General features: G+C 44.5%; 1 protein-coding gene across 2 annotated transcripts in view; it reads right to left on the bottom strand.

Annotated features, from left to right (window-relative positions):
• The window catches only part of Mtf2 (metal response element binding transcription factor 2), a 62,003-nt gene extending 43,981 nt beyond the window's left edge, over window positions 1–18,022 (bottom strand). The window contains exon 1 of one of the 2 annotated variants that reach the window (XM_090334205.1): window positions 17,763–18,022. In XM_090334205.1, coding sequence (XP_090190331.1) covers window positions 17,763–17,767 — 5 coding nt within the window. In that variant the 5' untranslated portion in view covers window positions 17,768–18,022. The remainder of the gene's footprint in view (window positions 1–17,762) is intronic. The other variant, XM_090334204.1, reaches the window with a different exon arrangement.
• Between the last annotated feature and the right edge of the window lie 745 nt (window positions 18,023–18,767).

Raw genomic sequence — 18,767 nt, 5'->3', positions numbered from 1 at the left:
CCAGCCCAGGCACTGGTTCAGAGCCAGTGTGGGCACTAAAGTCCATGAGATTCTTATCTTCAATTAGCCACTAGAAAATAGGAACTGGGGCTACGGGGGTAAGGCGGTAGTAGTCTTGAGCTGAAGAGCTCAAGGACAGGGCCCAGGCCCACAGTTCAAGCCCCAAGACCCACAAAAAAAAAAAAAAAAAAAAAAAAAAAAAAAGTAAATAAAAATGAACACACAGGGGCTGAGAGTTTGGCCTAGTGGTAGAGTGCTTGCCTAGCATGCACGAAGACCCGGGTTCGATTCCTCGGTACCACACGCATAGAAAAAAGCCAGAAGTGGTGCTGAGGCTCAAGTGGTAGAGCTCTAACCTTGAGAAAGTCCAAGGACAATGCTCAGGCTCTAAGCTCAAGTCCATGACTGGCAAAAGAAAAAGAAAAAAGAAAAAAGAAAAAAATGAACACACAATATAGCATAAAGCCTAGTTTTAAAAAGAGGAAGCTGGCATGGTGGCTCTCACCTATAATCCTAGCTACTCAGGAGGCTGAGATCTGAGGATCAAGGTTCAAAGCCAACCCAGGCACAAAAGAACCTGAGACTCTTATCTCCAATTAACCTCTAGAAAACCTTGGGCTTGGCTCAAGGGAAGAGTGGTAGCCTTGAGCTGAAGAGCTCAGGGACAGTGACCAGGTAGAGTTCAAGCCCAATGACCCACAAAAAAGATATGGGAGGAGGGGGTAAAGGGGGGCAGGAACATAGCCTAGTGGTAGAGTGCTTGCCTAGAATGCATGAAGCCCTGGGTTTGATTCCTTGGTTCCACTTATACAGAAAAGGCCAGAAGTGGCGCTTTTGCTCAAGTGGCACTGTTTAAGAACAGTGCTCAGGCCACATTCAAGCCCCAGGACTTCCCACCCCACCCCCCCGCCCAAAAAAAAGGAGAAAAAAAATGTTTATAATACCAAAAAGTTAAAGAAACCTAAAAATAAATTATTAGAAACCCTTATACAAGGGGCCGGGAGTTTGGCCTAGTGGTTAAAGTGCTTGCCTAGCATGCATGAAGACCCGGGTTCGATTCCTCCGTACCACATACATAGAAAAAAGCCGGAAGTGGTGCTGAGGCTCAAGTGGTAGAGTTCTAGCCTTGAGAAAGTCCAAGGACAGTGCTCAGGCCCTGAGCTCAAGCCCAGGACTGGCAAAAAAAAAAAAGAAATCCTTATACAAGCTACAACATGAAGCCCTGAAGAAGCTACGCCAAGTGAAACAAGCCAGACAAAAAGGACAACTATTGGGCTGGGAATGTGGCTTAGTGGTAGAATGCTTGCCTAGAACGTATGAAAGTCTGGATTCTATTCCTCAGTACTACATTATCACAAAAGAGTAGAAGTGGAGCTGTGGCTCAAGTGGCAGCATACTGGACTTGAGCAAAACAGCTCAAGGACAACATCTAGGCCCTGAGTTCAATTCCCAATACTGGCCATTTTTGGAAGATGCACACTATATTACCATGTAAAATTTCTTAAAACAATGAACTTTCTCTTATGCAACCTTCAGACCGTTATATCAAAATAAACTAAACACTGGTACATTATTAAAGAACAATTTACATTCATTTTCTCAACCTTGACCTAAAAATGACCTTAACAAGGGTGGAGACACAAACAAGGTAAATTAGGCAGCCCTGTTGACAACAGACTGGCAATCCTAGAAGCAAAAGAGGCCCACAGTTTAAATCCAGCAGGAGATATGATTTGACAATGACTAAAACACAGCTGTTTGGCACTAGAGAAGTTGCTATCTCACAGTTCTACAGCCAGATGCCACGTTTAAGAGTCTATCATTTTTGACTGACTATGCTACTATGGAAACCTAAAAACAAGAATAATTCCAAGGCAGGGAGCCTGGGGACAACCTGCCACAATGCTTGGCCACTAGAGGCAGTTGTGGAAAGAAGATGAATTGGACACTGACCTGCTGAAAAGCTTAAGCAGTCAATTTTGCACTACGGAAGTTGCCATGGTCCTCTGTAACAAGAGTGAGCCAAACAGCTTGCAGATAACAGACATGGAGGTGGTCAACACATTGCTCAGCTTCTAGGGAGCTGTGCCTCAGTGATGTATGTGATTTGTTGCAGGTTAGGATAGAGCTCTGAGATCAGGTCATGAAGATTTCTTGGTTGTTCCTGCTTCCTACTCCTTCAGAGTAGTTTATTGCAAGGTAGAATGCGACAGCCCTGAGGCAAAGCACCAGGTTCCCATGGTTCAACATCTCCAGTGCATCTCCCACTCTCCAGGGCTTAGATATTAGCTACCCTGGTGCACAAACAGGGGACCCTCTGGAATGAGTTGAAATCTGACCAATACACAGGCCACAAAGCTCACTGGAGTAAGCAGCAATTCCCAGCAAAGAAAAACACTTCTAAAGTCAACACTGCCCAGAAGCTGACATTGCACAAAGCTGGCCTTGTCCACTAGAGCACAGTAAAAACTAACAGTAAAAACTAAAAACAACAGACTCTATAGGACTCACTGTCCACACACACACACACCTTATAGATTACAATAGTAAAGGATCCAGAAAGGAGCTTCTCCAATACTTTATGACTACGTTTTTTTCCTAACATGTTTCAGTATGATTAGTATTAATTTACCATATTGTAATTTTATTTAGTTAAATTATTACTGGTCCTGGGGCTTGAACTCAGGGCTTAGGCACTGTCCCTGAGCTTCTTTTGCTCAAGGCTATCACTCTTACCATTTGAGCAACAATGCCACTTCCAGCTTTTTCTATTTATGTAGTACTGAGGAATTGAACCCAGGGTTTCAAGCATGCTAACAAGTATTATACCACTGAGCCACATTCCCAGCCATTTAATATTTTCGTATTTTTATTTTTAATTCATCTTCATAATTTTGCCTCATTTTATCTACAAGAATTTTTGGTTTACCAGAGCATGGTGGCTCATGCCTGTAATCCTAGCTACTCAGGAGGCTGAGATCTGAGGATCAAGGTTCAAAGCCAGCCCAGGCACAAAAGAATCTGAGACTCTTATCTCCAATGGGAAGTAGGGCCCAGTGAGGTAGCTCATGCCTGTAATCCTAGCTACTCAGGAAGCTGGAGAATTCAGGGACAGGGCCCAGGCCAGAGTTCAAACCCCCATGACAAAAAAAAAAAGGAAATAGGGCTTCGTTCAAGGGTAGGGTGGTAGCCTAGAGCTAAAGAGCTCAAGGACTGTGTCCAGGCCTAGAGGTAGTGCAGTAGCCTTGAGCTGAAGAGCTCAAGGACAGAGCCCAGGCAGAGTTCAAGCCCCATGACACACAGGGGAAAAAGAAAGAAAGAACGAAAGAAAGAAACAAACAAACAAAACAAAACAAACAGAAGATTTTTGGTTTGTTTACAAACCCTCTCCCTTCTCTCATAGTTCTAGGTTTGAGCTCAGGTTCTCATATTTGGTAAGAAGAAATGCTATCATTTGAGCTATATCCACAAGTCTTCCTTGCTTTAGGGTAATTTTCAGGTAGGGACTTGTTTTGAGCTTGGAGCCCACTTCAGACATAGATTGCTGGTTGAGCTGTGTAAGGATCTCACAAACTTTTCGTTCAGGCTGGCCTTAAACAGCAATCTTCATACTCTATCTCCTGAATAACTGGAATTACAGGCATATATTACCCTACCCAGCCCCCCCCCTTTTTTTTTTGCCAGTCCTGGGCTTGAGCTCAGGGCCTGAGCACTTGAGCACTGTCTTTAGACTTTCTCAAGGCTAGAGCTATACCACTTGAGCCTCAGCACCACTTCCAGCTTTTTTCTATGGATGTGGGACCGAGGAATTGAACCCAGATCTTCATGCATGCTAGGCAAGCACTCGACCACTAGACCAAACTCCCGGCCCCTACCCTATCCAGCTTTACTTCAATTCATTTATAACTTAATAGTTATCATACATTATTCTTTTTTAGTTAGTGGTAGTGTAATAATTGTGTTAACTGCTTTTAATTCTATTACTCTTATCTGGTACCTTCTGTGTCACTGCCATTAGAATAGTGTCTTTTCTCCTCTCTCAGTGGTACCAAGGTTTACCCTTAGATGGCTGCTAAACATACCTCCACCCCACAAAACAAAACAAACAAAAAAATAACACAACTAGTCCAACAATGGAATCAACTAACATACCCAACAACAGATTAATGATGTATGTGTTTGTGTGATTATATTACATATAATCCATGATAGAATATTACGGTCATAAGGAAAATGAAGACAGCACTGATGGCTCACACCTGTAATCTTAGCTACTCAAGAGGCTGAGAGGGCCAGGAGTTTGGCCTAGTGGTAGAGTACTTGCCTAGCATGCACGAAGACCCAGGTTTGATTGCTCTATACCACATATATAGAAAAAAGCCACAAATGGTGCTATGGCTCAAGTGGTAGAGCTCTAGCCTTGAGAAACCCCAAGAATGGTGCTCAAGCCCTGAGACTGGCAAAATAAATAAATAAACTTTTTTTAAAAAGAGGGGCCAGGAGTTTGGCCTAGTGGTAGAGCGCATGCACGAAGACCTGGGTTCTATTCCTCAGTACCACATACATAGAAAAAGCCAGAAATGGTGCTGATGCTCAAGCGGTAGAGATCTAGCCTTGATAAAGTCAGACCCTGAGCTCAAGCCCAGGACTGGCAAGAAAAAAAAAAAAAAAAAGAAACGAGGCTGAGATCTGAGAATCACAGTTCAAAGTGAAAGTGGGCATGAAAGTCTGTGAGACTCATATACAATTAACCACCAGAAAAACAGAAGTAGAGCTGTGGTTCAAAGTGGGTAGAGCGCTAGACATGAGTGAAGGAGCTTAAGGGACAGCACCTAGGCCCTGAAAAGAATAATAAACAAAACATAATGTCATGGGGGCTGGAGTTTGGCCCAGTGGTACAGTGCTTGCCTACATGCATGAAGACCCAGGTTCAGTTCCTTGGCACCCCACATACATAGAAAAAGTGATGCTGTGGCTCAAGTGGTAGTGTTAGCCTTAAGAAAGCCCAAGAACAGTGCTCGGGCCCTGAGTTCAAGGCCCAGAACTGGAAAAAAAATGCAAGGAAACAAATACAACTAGAGGATAACTTAGCAAGGCTAAACCTAGAAGACATGATGAACATGCACCTAAGTATACATATGTACAGACAAACAAATACACAGAACATGAATCAGGCTAAGAGACTATACTGCAGGAGAGGGGAAAATGGTGGCACTGTGGCTCATATGGTAGGGCAATAGCCTTCAGCTGAAGAGCTCAATGGTAGTACCCAGGCAAAGAGTTCAAGTCCCACAACCAACAATGTGTGTGTGTATGTTTAAAATTTAACTCTCCAATTTAAAGATGCAGACTGGCTGAGTGGATTTTTTTAAGACAACTGTTTGCTGTCTCCAGGAAACTCATACCATTTAACAACAACAACAACAAAAAAAAAAAGCGCAGAATCAAAGTGAAACAATGAAAATCAGTATTCTAAGCAACTGCAATCCAAAAGCAAATTCTAATGGTTTTTGTTTGTTTTTGCCAGTACTGAGGCTTGAACTCAGAACCTGGGCACTATACCTGAGCCTCTTTATGCTCAAGGTTAGCACTCTACCACTTGAGCCACAGCATCACTTCTAGCTTTTTCTGTGAATGTGGTAAGAAGGAATTGAACCCAGAAATTTGAGCATGCTACCCAAGCACTCTACCACTAGGCCACATTGCCTGCCCTTCTCACAAAATTTTCTACCCAAGCTGGCTTACAACCTTGATCCTCAGATCTCAACCTCTGGAGTAGACAGGATTACAGGCTCCTAGCCTCCTCATGTTTTACAAAGAAAACTTCCAAGCTAAAATTAGTCAAAAGGAGGAAGTAAGATCATTATGGTCATTATATGTTGATAAAGGATAAGACCCATCAAAAGGTGTAATTATTGTATGTGTGCACTGAATACTGATGAACCCAACTTCATAAAACAAACTCTATAGCGAGACATATAATCCTAGATACTGCTGTCCAGAGCTGGCCATGGAGAAAGTTGAAGACCCTATCTGGAACAATAAACTGAAGAAAAACAAGGCCCAGAGTTAAAACCCTAGTATCATCAAAAATAATCATGCACACATAAACAGGCACCAAAAACCCATCTACTACTCAACACAAAGGACTATTATATACAAAGCTATTATATCCAGGTACAGTAACAGTGACCTCAATACTCCAATCATCAAAAGATAATCATCTAAGCCAGGTCCGATGGGTGCGATGGCTCACACCTGTAATACTAACTACTCAGGAGGCTGAAATCTAAGGAACAAGGTTCAAAGCCAGCTCAAGCACTAAATTCCATGAGGCTTTTATTTTCTTTTTTGGGGGGAGGGGTCATGGGGCTTGAACTGGGCCCAGGCACTGTCTCTAAGCTCTTCAGCTCAAGGCTATGCCCTACCCTGTAGCCAAGCCCCACTTCCTGTTTTCTAGAGGTTAATTGGAGATAAGAATCTCAGGCCTTTTGTGCTCCAGCTGGCTTGATCCTCAGATTTCAGCCACCAGAGTAGCCAGGATTTCAGGTGTGAGCCACTCCGCCTGGCCAAAAAAATGTTTTAAGTAACAAAAACAAAAAAACACCTTCAGGCCAGGAGCATAGCATAATGGTAGAGTGCTCACCTAGCATGCACAAAACCCTGGGTTAGGTTCCTCAGTACCACATACCCAAAAAAGGCAGCCATGAGGCTGTGGCTTAAGTGGCAAAGTGCTAGCCCTGAGCAAAAGGTGTCCAGGTCCTCAGTTCAGGCCCAAAGACTGGCAAAAAAAAAAAAACCCCCACAAAACTTCAAAGTTAAAACTTTACTATGGGGCCCGGGAGTTTGGCCTAGCGGTTAAAGTGCTTGACTAGAATGCACAAAGACCCGGGTTCGATTCCTCGGTATCCCACATACACAACCAAGCCGGAAGTGGCAGAGACGAGACACAACCAAACCGGAAAAGTGGCAGAGACAAGACTGTGACGGCGACAGAGAGCGAAAGAAGCGAGCTGAGCTGAAGTGAACAGAGCCCAACCGAGTGGTGGCCGGAGCGAGCAGGACCGGAGCGTGCGGGAGCGAGCCGAGCCAGAGCCAGCGAGGCCGGAGCGAGCGGGGCCAGAGCGAGAAGGGGCCAGAGCGAGAAGGGGCCAGAGCGAGAAGGGGCCAGAGCGAGCAGGGCCAGGAGCGAGCGAGAGCTGGCCGGGCCGGAGCGAGCGGGGCCAAGAGCAAGCTGGAGCGAGCCGGGCGGAAGCAAGCTGGGCCAGAGCGAGCGGGCCGGAGCGAGCGGGGCCGGAGCTAGACAGGGGGGCCTAGCCGGGCCGGAGCGAGCGGGGCCAGAAAGAGAAAGGGGCCAAAAAAAAAAAAAAAAAAAAAAAAACTTTACTATGCACCAAATGGATTTAACAGAAATTGACAGAATATTCCATCTTAAGTTGTAGATTATTCTCAGCAGCTCAGAGAACTTTACTGCAAAAGAACTTATTTTAGACCTTGAAGTCTTAACAATATTAGAATAAAACTAGAAATCAATAGCAAAAGACGCTATAATGAACTCACAGAATAATCTAAGTGACCTAAGAGTCACTGAAGAAATTGGGAAGGTGGAAATTTAAAACTTCCTAGGTTCATAAGGGGCATGGTGGCTCAAATGGTAGTGCGCTAGCCTTGAGCTGAAGAGCTCAGAGACAACACCCAGGACCATCACCAACAACAACCAAAAACAAAACTTCCTAGGTCAAATAAAAATAGAAACAAGGGCCAGGAGCTTAGCCTAGTGATCATCCAGCATGCATAAAGCCTTGGGTTCGAGTCCTCAGTATCACATACACAGAAAAAGCTGAAGAGTGTTCAAGACAGTGTGCAGGCCCTGAATTCAAGGCCTAGGACTGAAAAAAAAAAAATTGAAACAAGCCTTATCAGAATCTTTGGAATAACATTAAAATATTACATATTTAACAAAATATTAAATATTTTCTATTTGATACCAACATTAGAATATTAAAGATCACAAATAACCTAACAGAATAAGCCTCCAGCTATTAGAAAAGCAAGAATAGGCCAAATTCAAAATTAATAGATGTAAAGAAATAATAAAGATTTGGGAACAAATAAAATAGAGATTAAGAGAATACATAGTATCAGTAAAATAAAGAATGGTTCAGCTAAGAGATAAATATTAGGCCCAAATTCAGGTGAACTAAACAGAAACTTTTCAAAAGAAGAGGTTAAGGGGCCGGAAGTTTGGCCTAGAGGTAGAGTGCTTGCCTAGCATGCACAAAGACCTGGGTTCGATTCCTCGGTACTACATACATAGAAAAAAGCTGGAAGTGGTGCTGTGGCTTAAGTGGCAGAGCTCTAGCCTTGAGAAAACCCAATGACAGTGCTCAGGCCTTGAGCTCAAGCCCAGGACTGGCCAAAAAAAAAAAAAAAAAAGGTTAAAATGGCAGAAAAACATATGAGAAAATGCTCATCATCCATGGTCATAAAGAAAATGCAAATAAAAACAACTCTAAGATACCATCTTACTCCAATTAGAATGGCCAATATTCTGAACTCAGACAAGACAAATGCTGGCAGGGTTGTGGAAAAAAAGGAACCCTACTGCACTGCTGGCGGGTATGTAAACTAGTGCAACCACTCTGGAAAGCAGCTGGGAGGTTTCTTAAAAAACTGAAAAGACTTTCCCTACAGTCCCGCCATATCACTCCTGGGCATCTATCCTGAGCATCATAACCCAGGATATAACAAGGACACTATGTTCATCTCTGCACTATTCACAATAGCCAAGCAATGGAAACAACCTAGATGCCCTACTGCAGATGAATGGATACAAAAAATGTGGTGTGTGTATATATATATATACATATATATATATGTATATACAAAAAATGTGGTGTGTGTATATATATATATATATACACACACACACACACACACAATGGAATTCTACAGCGAATCATGTTGAGTGAGATAAGTCAAGACCAAAGGAACAAAAGGCGCATGGTATCCTTAATATGTGGATAATAGATCCAAATAGTACATCAGCGATGTACTATGATGGGCTATATATTCTATAGACATGTTTTATTATATAGATTAATGCTTAATTTTAACTATGTTCTAAAATCTAAGTGGCAGTGATTGTATATAGATTCTTTTCATAAATACTTATTTGTTAAATATGACATTTGAAATATGATGTAAAAGTCAATGTTATTAAATGCTTTAATAAAAAAAAAACTTAGGCCCAAATTAATGAAATTAAGAGATGGCAAAGGAAAGCCCCGTGCTGTTGCCTCACACCTGTAATTCTAGTTACTCAGGAGGCTTTGATGATTGTCCTTCAAAGCCAGCCTGGGCAGGAGCCAGCATGAGACTCATCTCAAATTAACCACCAGAAAACCGGAAGCACTGTGGCTCAATGTGGTAGAGCCCTAACCCTGAACTGAAGAGCTCAGGAACAGTACTCAGACCCAGAGCTCAAACCCCACAACCAACAAAAGAGAGGGAGAGGAGGATATGTTATACCAGATACCAAAATTCATAGAATCATTAAGAACATTAAGGCCCAGCTCAGATCTGAGGATCACAGTTCAAAGCCAGGCCAGGTAGAAAAGTCCATCAGCCTCTTATTTCCAAATTAACCACCAAAAAGCCAGAAATAGAGTTGTGGCTTATTTAAATGATAGAACACTAGATGTGAGCAAAAAAAGGCTCAGGAACAGTACACTGAGTTCAAAGCACAGGACACACACACACTCATTGAAAACCCGGGCTGTCAGTTTGGCCTAGTGATAAAGTGCTTGACTACCATGCACGAAGACCTGGGTTTGATTCCTTGGTACCACATACATAGAAAAAAAGCCACAAGTGGTACTGTAGCTCCAGTGGTAGAGCTCTAGCCTTGAGAAAGCCCTAGGACAGTACCCAGGCACTGAGTTCAAGCCCCAGGACTGGTCAAAAAAAAAATTTTCCGATAACCAAATACCAGACAACACTTTAATTTCAGCTCTCATTATATCCAACTTACTTTTTTTTTTTTTTTTTTTTGCCAGTCCTGGGCTTGAGCTCAGGGCCTAAACACTGTCCTTGGACTTTCTCAAGGCTAGAGCTCTGCCACTTGAGCCTCAGCACCACTTCTGGCTTTTTTCTATGTATGTGGTACCGAGGAATCGAACCCGGGTCTTCATGCATGCTAGGCAAGCACTTTAACCACTAGGCCAAACTCCTGGCCCCTATATCCAACTTACTTTGCTTACAGCAAATTTCTTGTCATTTTCATCCTTTTGTTTCTGAGATAACTGCCACTGTACTATGCAACATTCCTCCACCTCATTGACAATTCCTGCTTCCTCTACTGGTTCTTCTTCCTCTGACATCTCTTTAAAATATTGTAGTACTTTATTCTGAGTAGTCATTTTTCTCCTAATACCTCATCTAATTTTTCTGTAAACAATTTGTACACTTTTGTCTATAGCCCCATCCTATCCTGAAAACTTTCAGATTCTTATATCAAATTGTTACTCGCCACCTAGACTGTCCAATAACTTAAGAAAAACCCAATAAAGTTCTTCAAACTCCTTCTCTTGGTTAATGCCACTCCTATGTGACCATTTCTCAAGCTAAAAATCTTTTATGTTCAAGTCCTCCACTCTTCTCTAATGTTCCAAATATTTACCAAATCTTCATGTTCTTCCTTAAAAAGAGTCTCAGTTATCCAGGTGCTGTTGGCTCATGCCTATAATCCTAGCCTCAGGAGGCTGAGATCTGAGGATAAGGGTTCAAAGCCAGCCTAGGCAGGCAAGTCCATAAGTCGTATCTCCAATTAACTACCAGAAAACTGTAAATGATGCCGTGGTAGAATGGTAGCCTTGAGCTGAAGAGCCTAGGGACAGCACCCAGGCCCAGATTTCAAGTTCCCTGTCCAACTCCCCCACCCCTCCACCTACACCCCAATAATCTCAGTTAGCCAGGTGTCCTAGGTAGTCAGGAGGATGGGATCTGAGATATCAGTCCAAAGCCAACCCAGGCAGGAAAGTCCTCGACTCCAATTATGCACCAAAAAAAGCCAGTAGAGCTGTGACTCAAGTGACAAGGCCCTAGTCTTGAGAATAAAGCTCAGACACAACCACCAGACCCTGGGTTCAACCCCCAGGTTGGGCACCAAAAACAAATACAGAAAATCCTACTTTACATCATTTCTCTCCCCCACAATAATTTCCAACTCACCAACTGCTCCTGTCACTGGCTTTAGCTTTATTTTTACTTGTTTCTAGAAGTGTTTTGGTGCTAAGGATGGATACTAGAGCCTTGCACATGACATGAGGCAAGCACCCTTTGACTGACCTACATACCCAGCCCTTAGCCCTTAATGCACTTTCAACTGCAATTTGAAAATCTGCTTTAAACTACGTACCAGTAGTTCACACCTGTAATCCGAGCTACTCAGGAGAATGGGATGGCATGAAACAACAATCCTCCCAATTTCAGCCTCCTAAGTAGCTGGATTACAGCAGTGATACACAGTGCCCAGCCTTTTCACGTTTAACTCTATATAGATTTTAACTTACAACTGACTATAAGATGCTATTATCTTCTAATCTCCAGTTGGCCAGTTGGCTATATCAAAATGCCCTTCATTGCCAGCGTATGTGCATACATCTAAGAGTGCCAGTACACAAAAGAATGAGCATCAGATTAAATAGAATGGATACAATATTCAATACACTATTCTGTTGCTTTTGTATAGTCAACTTTTCCTTCTCCTCCTTGCCCCCCCCCCACTCCAGCCTCCAGTACTGGGATTTGAACTCAGGGTCTAAGCTGTCCTGACCTGTCCCTGATATATAGGTACACAGATATGTGTATCTATATATACATATAAATACATATGTATATTTTTCCCTCCCCTTCAAGGCTAGCTCTCTACCACTTGAGCAACAGCTCCACTTCAATCTTTTTGGTGGTTAACAGCAGTCCAGGCTGTACTCACATCTCTCTTCTCAGATCTCAGCCTCCTGAGCAGCTAGAATTACCAGCATGAATCACTGGTGCCAGGGTCAAAAAAAAAAAAAATTTTTTTTTTTTTTTTTTTGCCAGTCCTGGGCCATGAATGAACTCAGGGCCTAAGCACTGTCCTTGGGCTTTCTCAAGCTAGAGCTCTACCACTTGAGCACAGCACCATTTCTGGCTTTTTCTATATATATGTGGTGCCGAGGAATTGAACTCGGGTCTTTGTGCATGTTAGGTAAGCACTCTACCACCAGGCCAAACTCCCGGCTCCATGGATCAAAATTTTTATTTAAACTAATTTTTTTTAATACCAACATAAACCAACTTTTTTTTTTTTTAAGTTGGGCTTGAACTCTAGGCCTGGGCACTGTCACTGAGCTCTTCAGCTCAAGGCTACCACCCTATCCTGTGAGCCACAGCTCCACTTTCCGTTTTCTAGTGGTTAATTGAAGAGTCACATTCTTTAGTACCTAGGCTGGCTTTGAACTGTGATCCTCAGATCTTAGCCTCCTGAGTTGTTAGGATACAGGTGTGAGCCACCACACCCTGCACTAACAATCTTAACATACATTTTCTTGGGTATATTATGTTACTAGGAAGTAAAATGTTATAAACTACCACTGAAGTTTCTACCTTTTTTTTTTTTTGGGGGGGGGGGTCGTCTCCAGGATTGAACTCAAGGGCCTAGGCATTATCCCTGAGCTCTTTCTGCTCTAGGATAGCACTCTACTATCTTGAGCCAGAGTGCCACTTCCAGTTAATTAGAAGTTAGAATTAGAAGTAAGAATCTCAAAGACTTTCCTGCCCAAGCCTGCTTCAAACACATGATCCTCACATCTTAGCCTCCAAAGTAGCTGATATTACATGAGCCAACAGTGTCTGGTGATTTGTGTGCCATTCCTAGGACTGAACTGAAGGCTCCAGGTACTGTCCCTTAGCTTCTTTTGCTCAAAGTTAGCACTCCATCCACAAAGTCACAACTTCCCACCTTTTCCACTATTATATTAAAACATAACAAAAGACGTGGTGCATATCAAAAGTTATGATTATTTCACTTTAGAACAGACAAAGAAATTCAGCATTTCCTCAATTCTAAGCCTGTAGTTTCCATGGTTAATGAATGTGAAAATTCCAAATACACAGATGCAATAACCTTTAATGTGTAAGTGTAATCCAAAATACTAAGTAGCTCCTGCTACATATAAAAAATAAACTATCAATTCAATATCAGTAGAAATGATTCAGTGGCAAGGGCATCTTCCTGGCAAGTTTATACCCTTGGTTAAAAAAAACAAAAACACACTTACACACGGTATAAGTGGAACTGATGCTGTGGCTCAAGTGGTAGAGTGGTAGCCTTCAGCATCTCAGGCACAGCGCCCAGGCCCACAGTCCAAGCCCCACAACCACCACCACCAACAACAGTATTGACAACAACAAAAAGCCTGGTGTTGATGGTTTAGAGGTAGAGTGCTTGCCTAGCATACAGGAAGCCCTGAGTTCAATTCCACATACACAGAAAAAGGCAGAAGTGGTGCTGTGGCTCAACTGGTAGAATGCTAGCATTGAGCAAAAGAAGGTCAGAGACAGTTCCTAGACCCTGAATTCAAGTCCCAGGACTGGAGAAAAAGAAAGAAAGAAAGAAAGAAAGAAAGAAAGAAAGAAAGAAAGAAAGAAAGAAAGAAAGGAAGGAAGGACGGACGGACGAGGAAAAAGAGAAAAAAGCTGGGCAAGGTGGCTCACAACTGTAATCATAGCTACTCAGAAGGCTGAGATCTGAGGATTGCAGGTCAAAGCCAGCCCAGGCACTAAAGTCCATGAAACCAATTAACCACTAGAAAACTGAAAATGATACTGTGTAGCTGGAGGGGTAGGAAGTATCCTTGAGCTGAAGAGCTCAGGGACAGTGGCCAAGCCCAGAGTTCCAGTCCCACGACCAACACCAAAAAAAAAAGGAAAAAGAAAAGCCGAAAGTGGGAATGTGGCTCAAGTGTCTAGTAAGGCGTTACCTGTGAGCATAAAGAAGCTCAGCGTCAGATCCCAGGCCCTGAGTTCAACTGAATCCCCAGAACTGGCAAAAAAAAAAAAAAAAAAAGGGGGGGGGGTGGGGGAGGAAGCTGGGCCCAGTGGCATACACCTGTAATCCTAGCTACTCAGGAGGCTAAGATCAGAGAATCTTGGTTCAAAGCCAGCTCTGGCATAAAGTCCCAGAGACTCTCATCTCTAATTAACCACCAGAAAACTGGAAGTGGCACTGTGGCTCAAGGGATAGGGCGGTAGCCTTGAGCTGAAGAGCTCAGGAACAGTGCCCAGGCCCAGAGCCCAAGCCCCACAACCAACCAAAAATGAAAAAGAAAAAGCTGAAGTAGAGCTGTGGCTGAAGTAGTAGAGCGCTGCTAACTTTGAGCACGGAGAGGCTCAGAGACAGTACCTAGGCCCCTGAGTTCAATCCCCAAGACAGGCAGAGAGAGGGAGGTAGGGAAAGAGGGAGGGAAGGAATGAAAGGCAGGTGCTAGAGGCCCACACCTGTAATCCTAGCTACTCAGAAAACTGAGATTTTAGGATTATGGTTCAAAGCCAGCCAGGCAGGAAAGTCTGAGAGACTCTTGTCTTCAATTAATCACCAAAAAAGCCAGAAGTAAGCTGTGGCTCAAGTGGTAGAGTGGTAGCTAGCCTTCAGCAAAAGCAGCTCAGGAACAATGCTCAAGCCCAAAGTTCAAGAACCAAGACCTGTACACAAAAGAAAGCCTAATGAAGTTTGCAATTAGTATCAGAGTTAAAGATCCTTAACAGAACACAGAACAAGTTTCTAAACTGAAAAATACATAACTTAGAGAACTATTAAGGGGACAGGAGTGTGGCCTAGTGGTAGAGTGCTTGCCTAGCATGCACGAAGCCTTGGGTTGGATTCCTTAGTATCACATTTGCAGAAAAAGCCTGACATGGTGCTCTGGCACAAAGTGGTAGAGCACTAGCCTTGAGAAAGCTCAGGGACGGCGCCTAAGTCCTCAGTTCAAGCCCCAGGCCTGGCAAGAAGGAGGAGGAGGAGGGACAATAATTAAGGCTGGGAATGTGGCTTTGTGGTAGAGTGCGTGCCTAGCATGCATGAATTCCTCATTAAGTCCTCAGTATCTCAGTGTCTAGAGTGGTAGAGTGCTAGGCCTGAGCTGAGAGAGACTCAGGGACAGAGCCCAAAGGCTGAGTTTAAGACCCAGAACTGAGCCAGGCACGGTGGCTCATGCTTGTAATCCTAGCTACTCAGGAAGCTGAGATCTGAGAATCATGATTAAATGCCAGCCCAGGCACTAAAGAACATGAAACTCTTGGGGCTGCGAATTTGGCCTAGTGTAGTATTTGCCTAGCATGCACAAAGACCTGGGCTCAATTCTTTGGCACCACATATACAGAAAAAGCCAGAAGTGGTGCTGTGGCTCACATCATAAAGCTCTAGCCTTGAGAAAGTCCAAAGACAGTGCTCAGACCCTGAGTTGAAGCCCCAGGACTGACCCAAAAAAAGTACATGAGACTCTTATCTCCAATTAATCACTAGAAAACAGGAAGAGGAGCTGTGGTTCAAGAGGTAGGGCAGTAGCATTGAGCTGAAGAGGTTAGGGATAGCGCCTAGGTCCCCATGACAGACCAAAAAAAAAAGCAAAACACTATTTAAAAAAATCTATGCCATCGAGGAAAAAAGTTCAACGAAGTTGTTCCTATAACTCAAATTGAAAAATCATACATTTCATCCTGATAAGGGTAATTGGTTTGTGCTCATCAATATTATAAATATTCAATATGAGAAAACAGGTACTTTTTTTTTTTTGCCAGTCCCAGAACTTGAATTCAGGGCCTGAGTACTGTCCTTGGGCTTTCTCAAGGCTAGAGTTCTGCCACTTGAGCCAAAGCACTATTTCCGGCTTTTTTTTTCTATGTAGGTGGTATGGAGGAATCGAACCCGGCCTTGGTGCATGCTAAACAAACATTCTACCATCAGGCCAAACTCCCGACCCTTTCCCTGACCTTCTTTTGCTCAAGGCTAGCACTCTACCACTCCGGCCACATAGCCACTTCCAGCTTTTGCTGTGGATGTAATACTGAGGAATCAAACTTCAGACATGCGAGGCAAACACTAAGCCACATTCCCAGCCCCATTTTTTTGACAGTCCTGGGGCTTGCACTCAGGACCTGAGCACTCTCTTTGGGCTTTCACAAGGCTAGCCTTCTACCACTTGCGCCGCAGCACCATTTCTGGCTTTTTCTGTGTATGTGGTATCAAGGAATCAAACCCAGAGCTTTGTGTATGCTTGGTGAGCATTCTACCACTAGGCCATGCTCCCGAATCCCCATTTTTATATTTAGGAACTCAAAACAAACAAAGAAACACATTGCATTCTTCTCAGGCTTCACTGCAAATACTTGGGAGTGTAAATTAAGTTCTCAATAGAAATAGAAATTTTAAATCAATTCTTTCCTTAAAGCTGTGAACAAATGGTTCCATTTAAAGCACTGTCCAACCTCCTAAACAGTTAGAAATTCAAGTGCATTTTTCTACAATACTTTTAAACTTATTTTTAGCGAATTGCAAAAAATAGTTATCTTCAAAAGAAAATGAAAACATGGTCACCAACACCAGTTTGTAGACAGGTATTACACAGGAGGGTCACCTGGAAGCAACCTGAAGGAGAAAGTATTACGGTACTGGAACAACTGAGGTCAAATTAAATTAGACACATTTCTAACTCCGTACTGACCTCATATGATGCTTTCCAATATATTATGCACACGTCTACCTAGGTTTTATACCTAGATATTATATAGTTCCTATCTTTAATCGAAGTTAAACATTCCACAGTCCTTTTCCCATTGTTCATGAATCCTCACTATTCCTCAAATCACATCCCCCCATATATCCATCTGTTCCTGCTAATGGCTCCCAAAGAAAGATTCCAAGGACACCAGATTGTAAGGATTCTGACACTAACGAAATATTACGTTAAGAAATCTTGGCTAATTAGTGAAAACTCCTTAAACCAACACCTTTCCACAATAAGGTCAGGATAGCGAATACAATACAGAGGGCAAATTTGGAAAGGGATATGAACTAGGATTAAACTGAAGAAATGCCTCAGGTTTGGGGCGCTCCTCAGACTCAGGAGGCACTCTTCAGGTTGGGGGGCGGAGCTCCAAATATATAGTACCTGTTCCCCATGTTCTTCCCTTTAAGCCTTCCAGGCTCCAGTTCAATGTTCCCCTTACCCTATGATTCCGTGCAGCCGGTCCACTAGAGCCCCTCCCTCTACTCCCACCACCCTTTGGTCTTCCAAAGCCACTTCCCTCAGCGACCCCCTAAGGGCCCAGACAGCCCCCCCACTAGGCCCCCCACATCTCCCAAGCCCCCATTTCCTGGCGGCTCCTCCTCGCTTCCCCATCCACTCGCCACCAGGTTCAGCCTGCCCCAGCAACCGACTCCCGCCCCCAGGTTCCTTCCTGCCCACCACACAAGAGCTTCCCCGTCTCAACGTGTGACCCGCTCCCGGAGCAGCCGGGCACCTCCCTGTAGTCCCCGTTTTGTCCCCCCCGTCCACAGACGCATCCCCCTTTCTCTCAACGAATACACAACCGCCACGGCACCCACACACGGGAGCCCCGACTCCGCTTCGGCCCTCCATGTTTCCCCTGTACACCGGCGTCCTTTCTCTTCCTTCCCGGCCTCCTGCGGAAGAGTCGGCCCCCGCGCCGCGGTCCCTCACCTCATTCGGTCACTTCAGTGGTGCCAACCGCTTCATACAGGAAAACACAACCACTCTCGGCCCGAGGGCGCTTTTCCGGCGAGTCCGAGTCCTGACGGATACCGCCCCACCGGGAGCCCCGCACATACGGGGGCACAAACCGAGGTCGGTGGGGAGGGAGGCGAGCGAGCGTCCTCACACCGGCCTCAAACACAGACCGCTTCGCTACAGCCCTTCGCCATTTTGGTTTCCCGCGGACTGCCGGTGCATTCTGGGAGCGCGGAGCCACTCCGGGGCCGAATGGCAGCGCTCCAGGGCCGCGGAGGGGCGGGGACTACGCGGCGAGCGCGGAAGAACACGGCGTCCTGCGTCCGCGGCCGGAGAGGAACAAAGAGGGACTCTTTAACGCTGCCGCAGCGAACTAAGGTTCTTCCGCCGTCGGCGCCGACACAATGGTAAGCGCTGCGCCCAGCCGCTCCCGGCTCTCCTTTCTCTCCCGGAGCCCGGCCTGACCTGCGACGTCCCCCGAGGAGCGCCGGGCTCGGCCTGCCGGGGGAGCCGGCTCCCCCGCGAGGGGAGGACACCTGCGCTGAAGCACGTTCCTTTCACCCTCCAGGCCCCAGGGCGGGAGTGGAGGCCCGGGGCCTCACACTGTGGGCTCCAGCATGGCACTCCTTATCAGGACCTGCTTTCACGAAGATTTTCATTCTTTTCTCTCTTGACAGTGAAAGGAATTTAGGTGGTTCTCCCCCCCCCCTTTGTTCACCTGCTTTGCAAGCTTCCTTCATGTATAGTAATGCTTTTGGTTCACTTTATGAATAGGGAACTCCCTTCTAAAGCAACCCCAGATCTACTGCCCACTGGGGATCCAAGTTACAAACTACCCCCAGTGCTCATCTCCTTATGTTTAGGTGTAACCCGGATCCTTTTTGTAGCCACATGTATTACCTTTATTATTCTTGTGAAAATACTTTTATATATCATGTTATGTTTTTGTCCTCGTTTTCACGGATAATAAATATCTTG

Source organism: Megascapheus bottae, chromosome 6 (genome assembly GCF_031878675.1).
Source record: "Megascapheus bottae isolate mThoBot1 chromosome 6, mThoBot2.hap1, whole genome shotgun sequence".
Taxonomy (NCBI): domain Eukaryota; kingdom Metazoa; phylum Chordata; class Mammalia; order Rodentia; family Geomyidae; genus Megascapheus; species Megascapheus bottae.
This window is presented reverse-complemented; position numbering and strand designations above follow the sequence as displayed.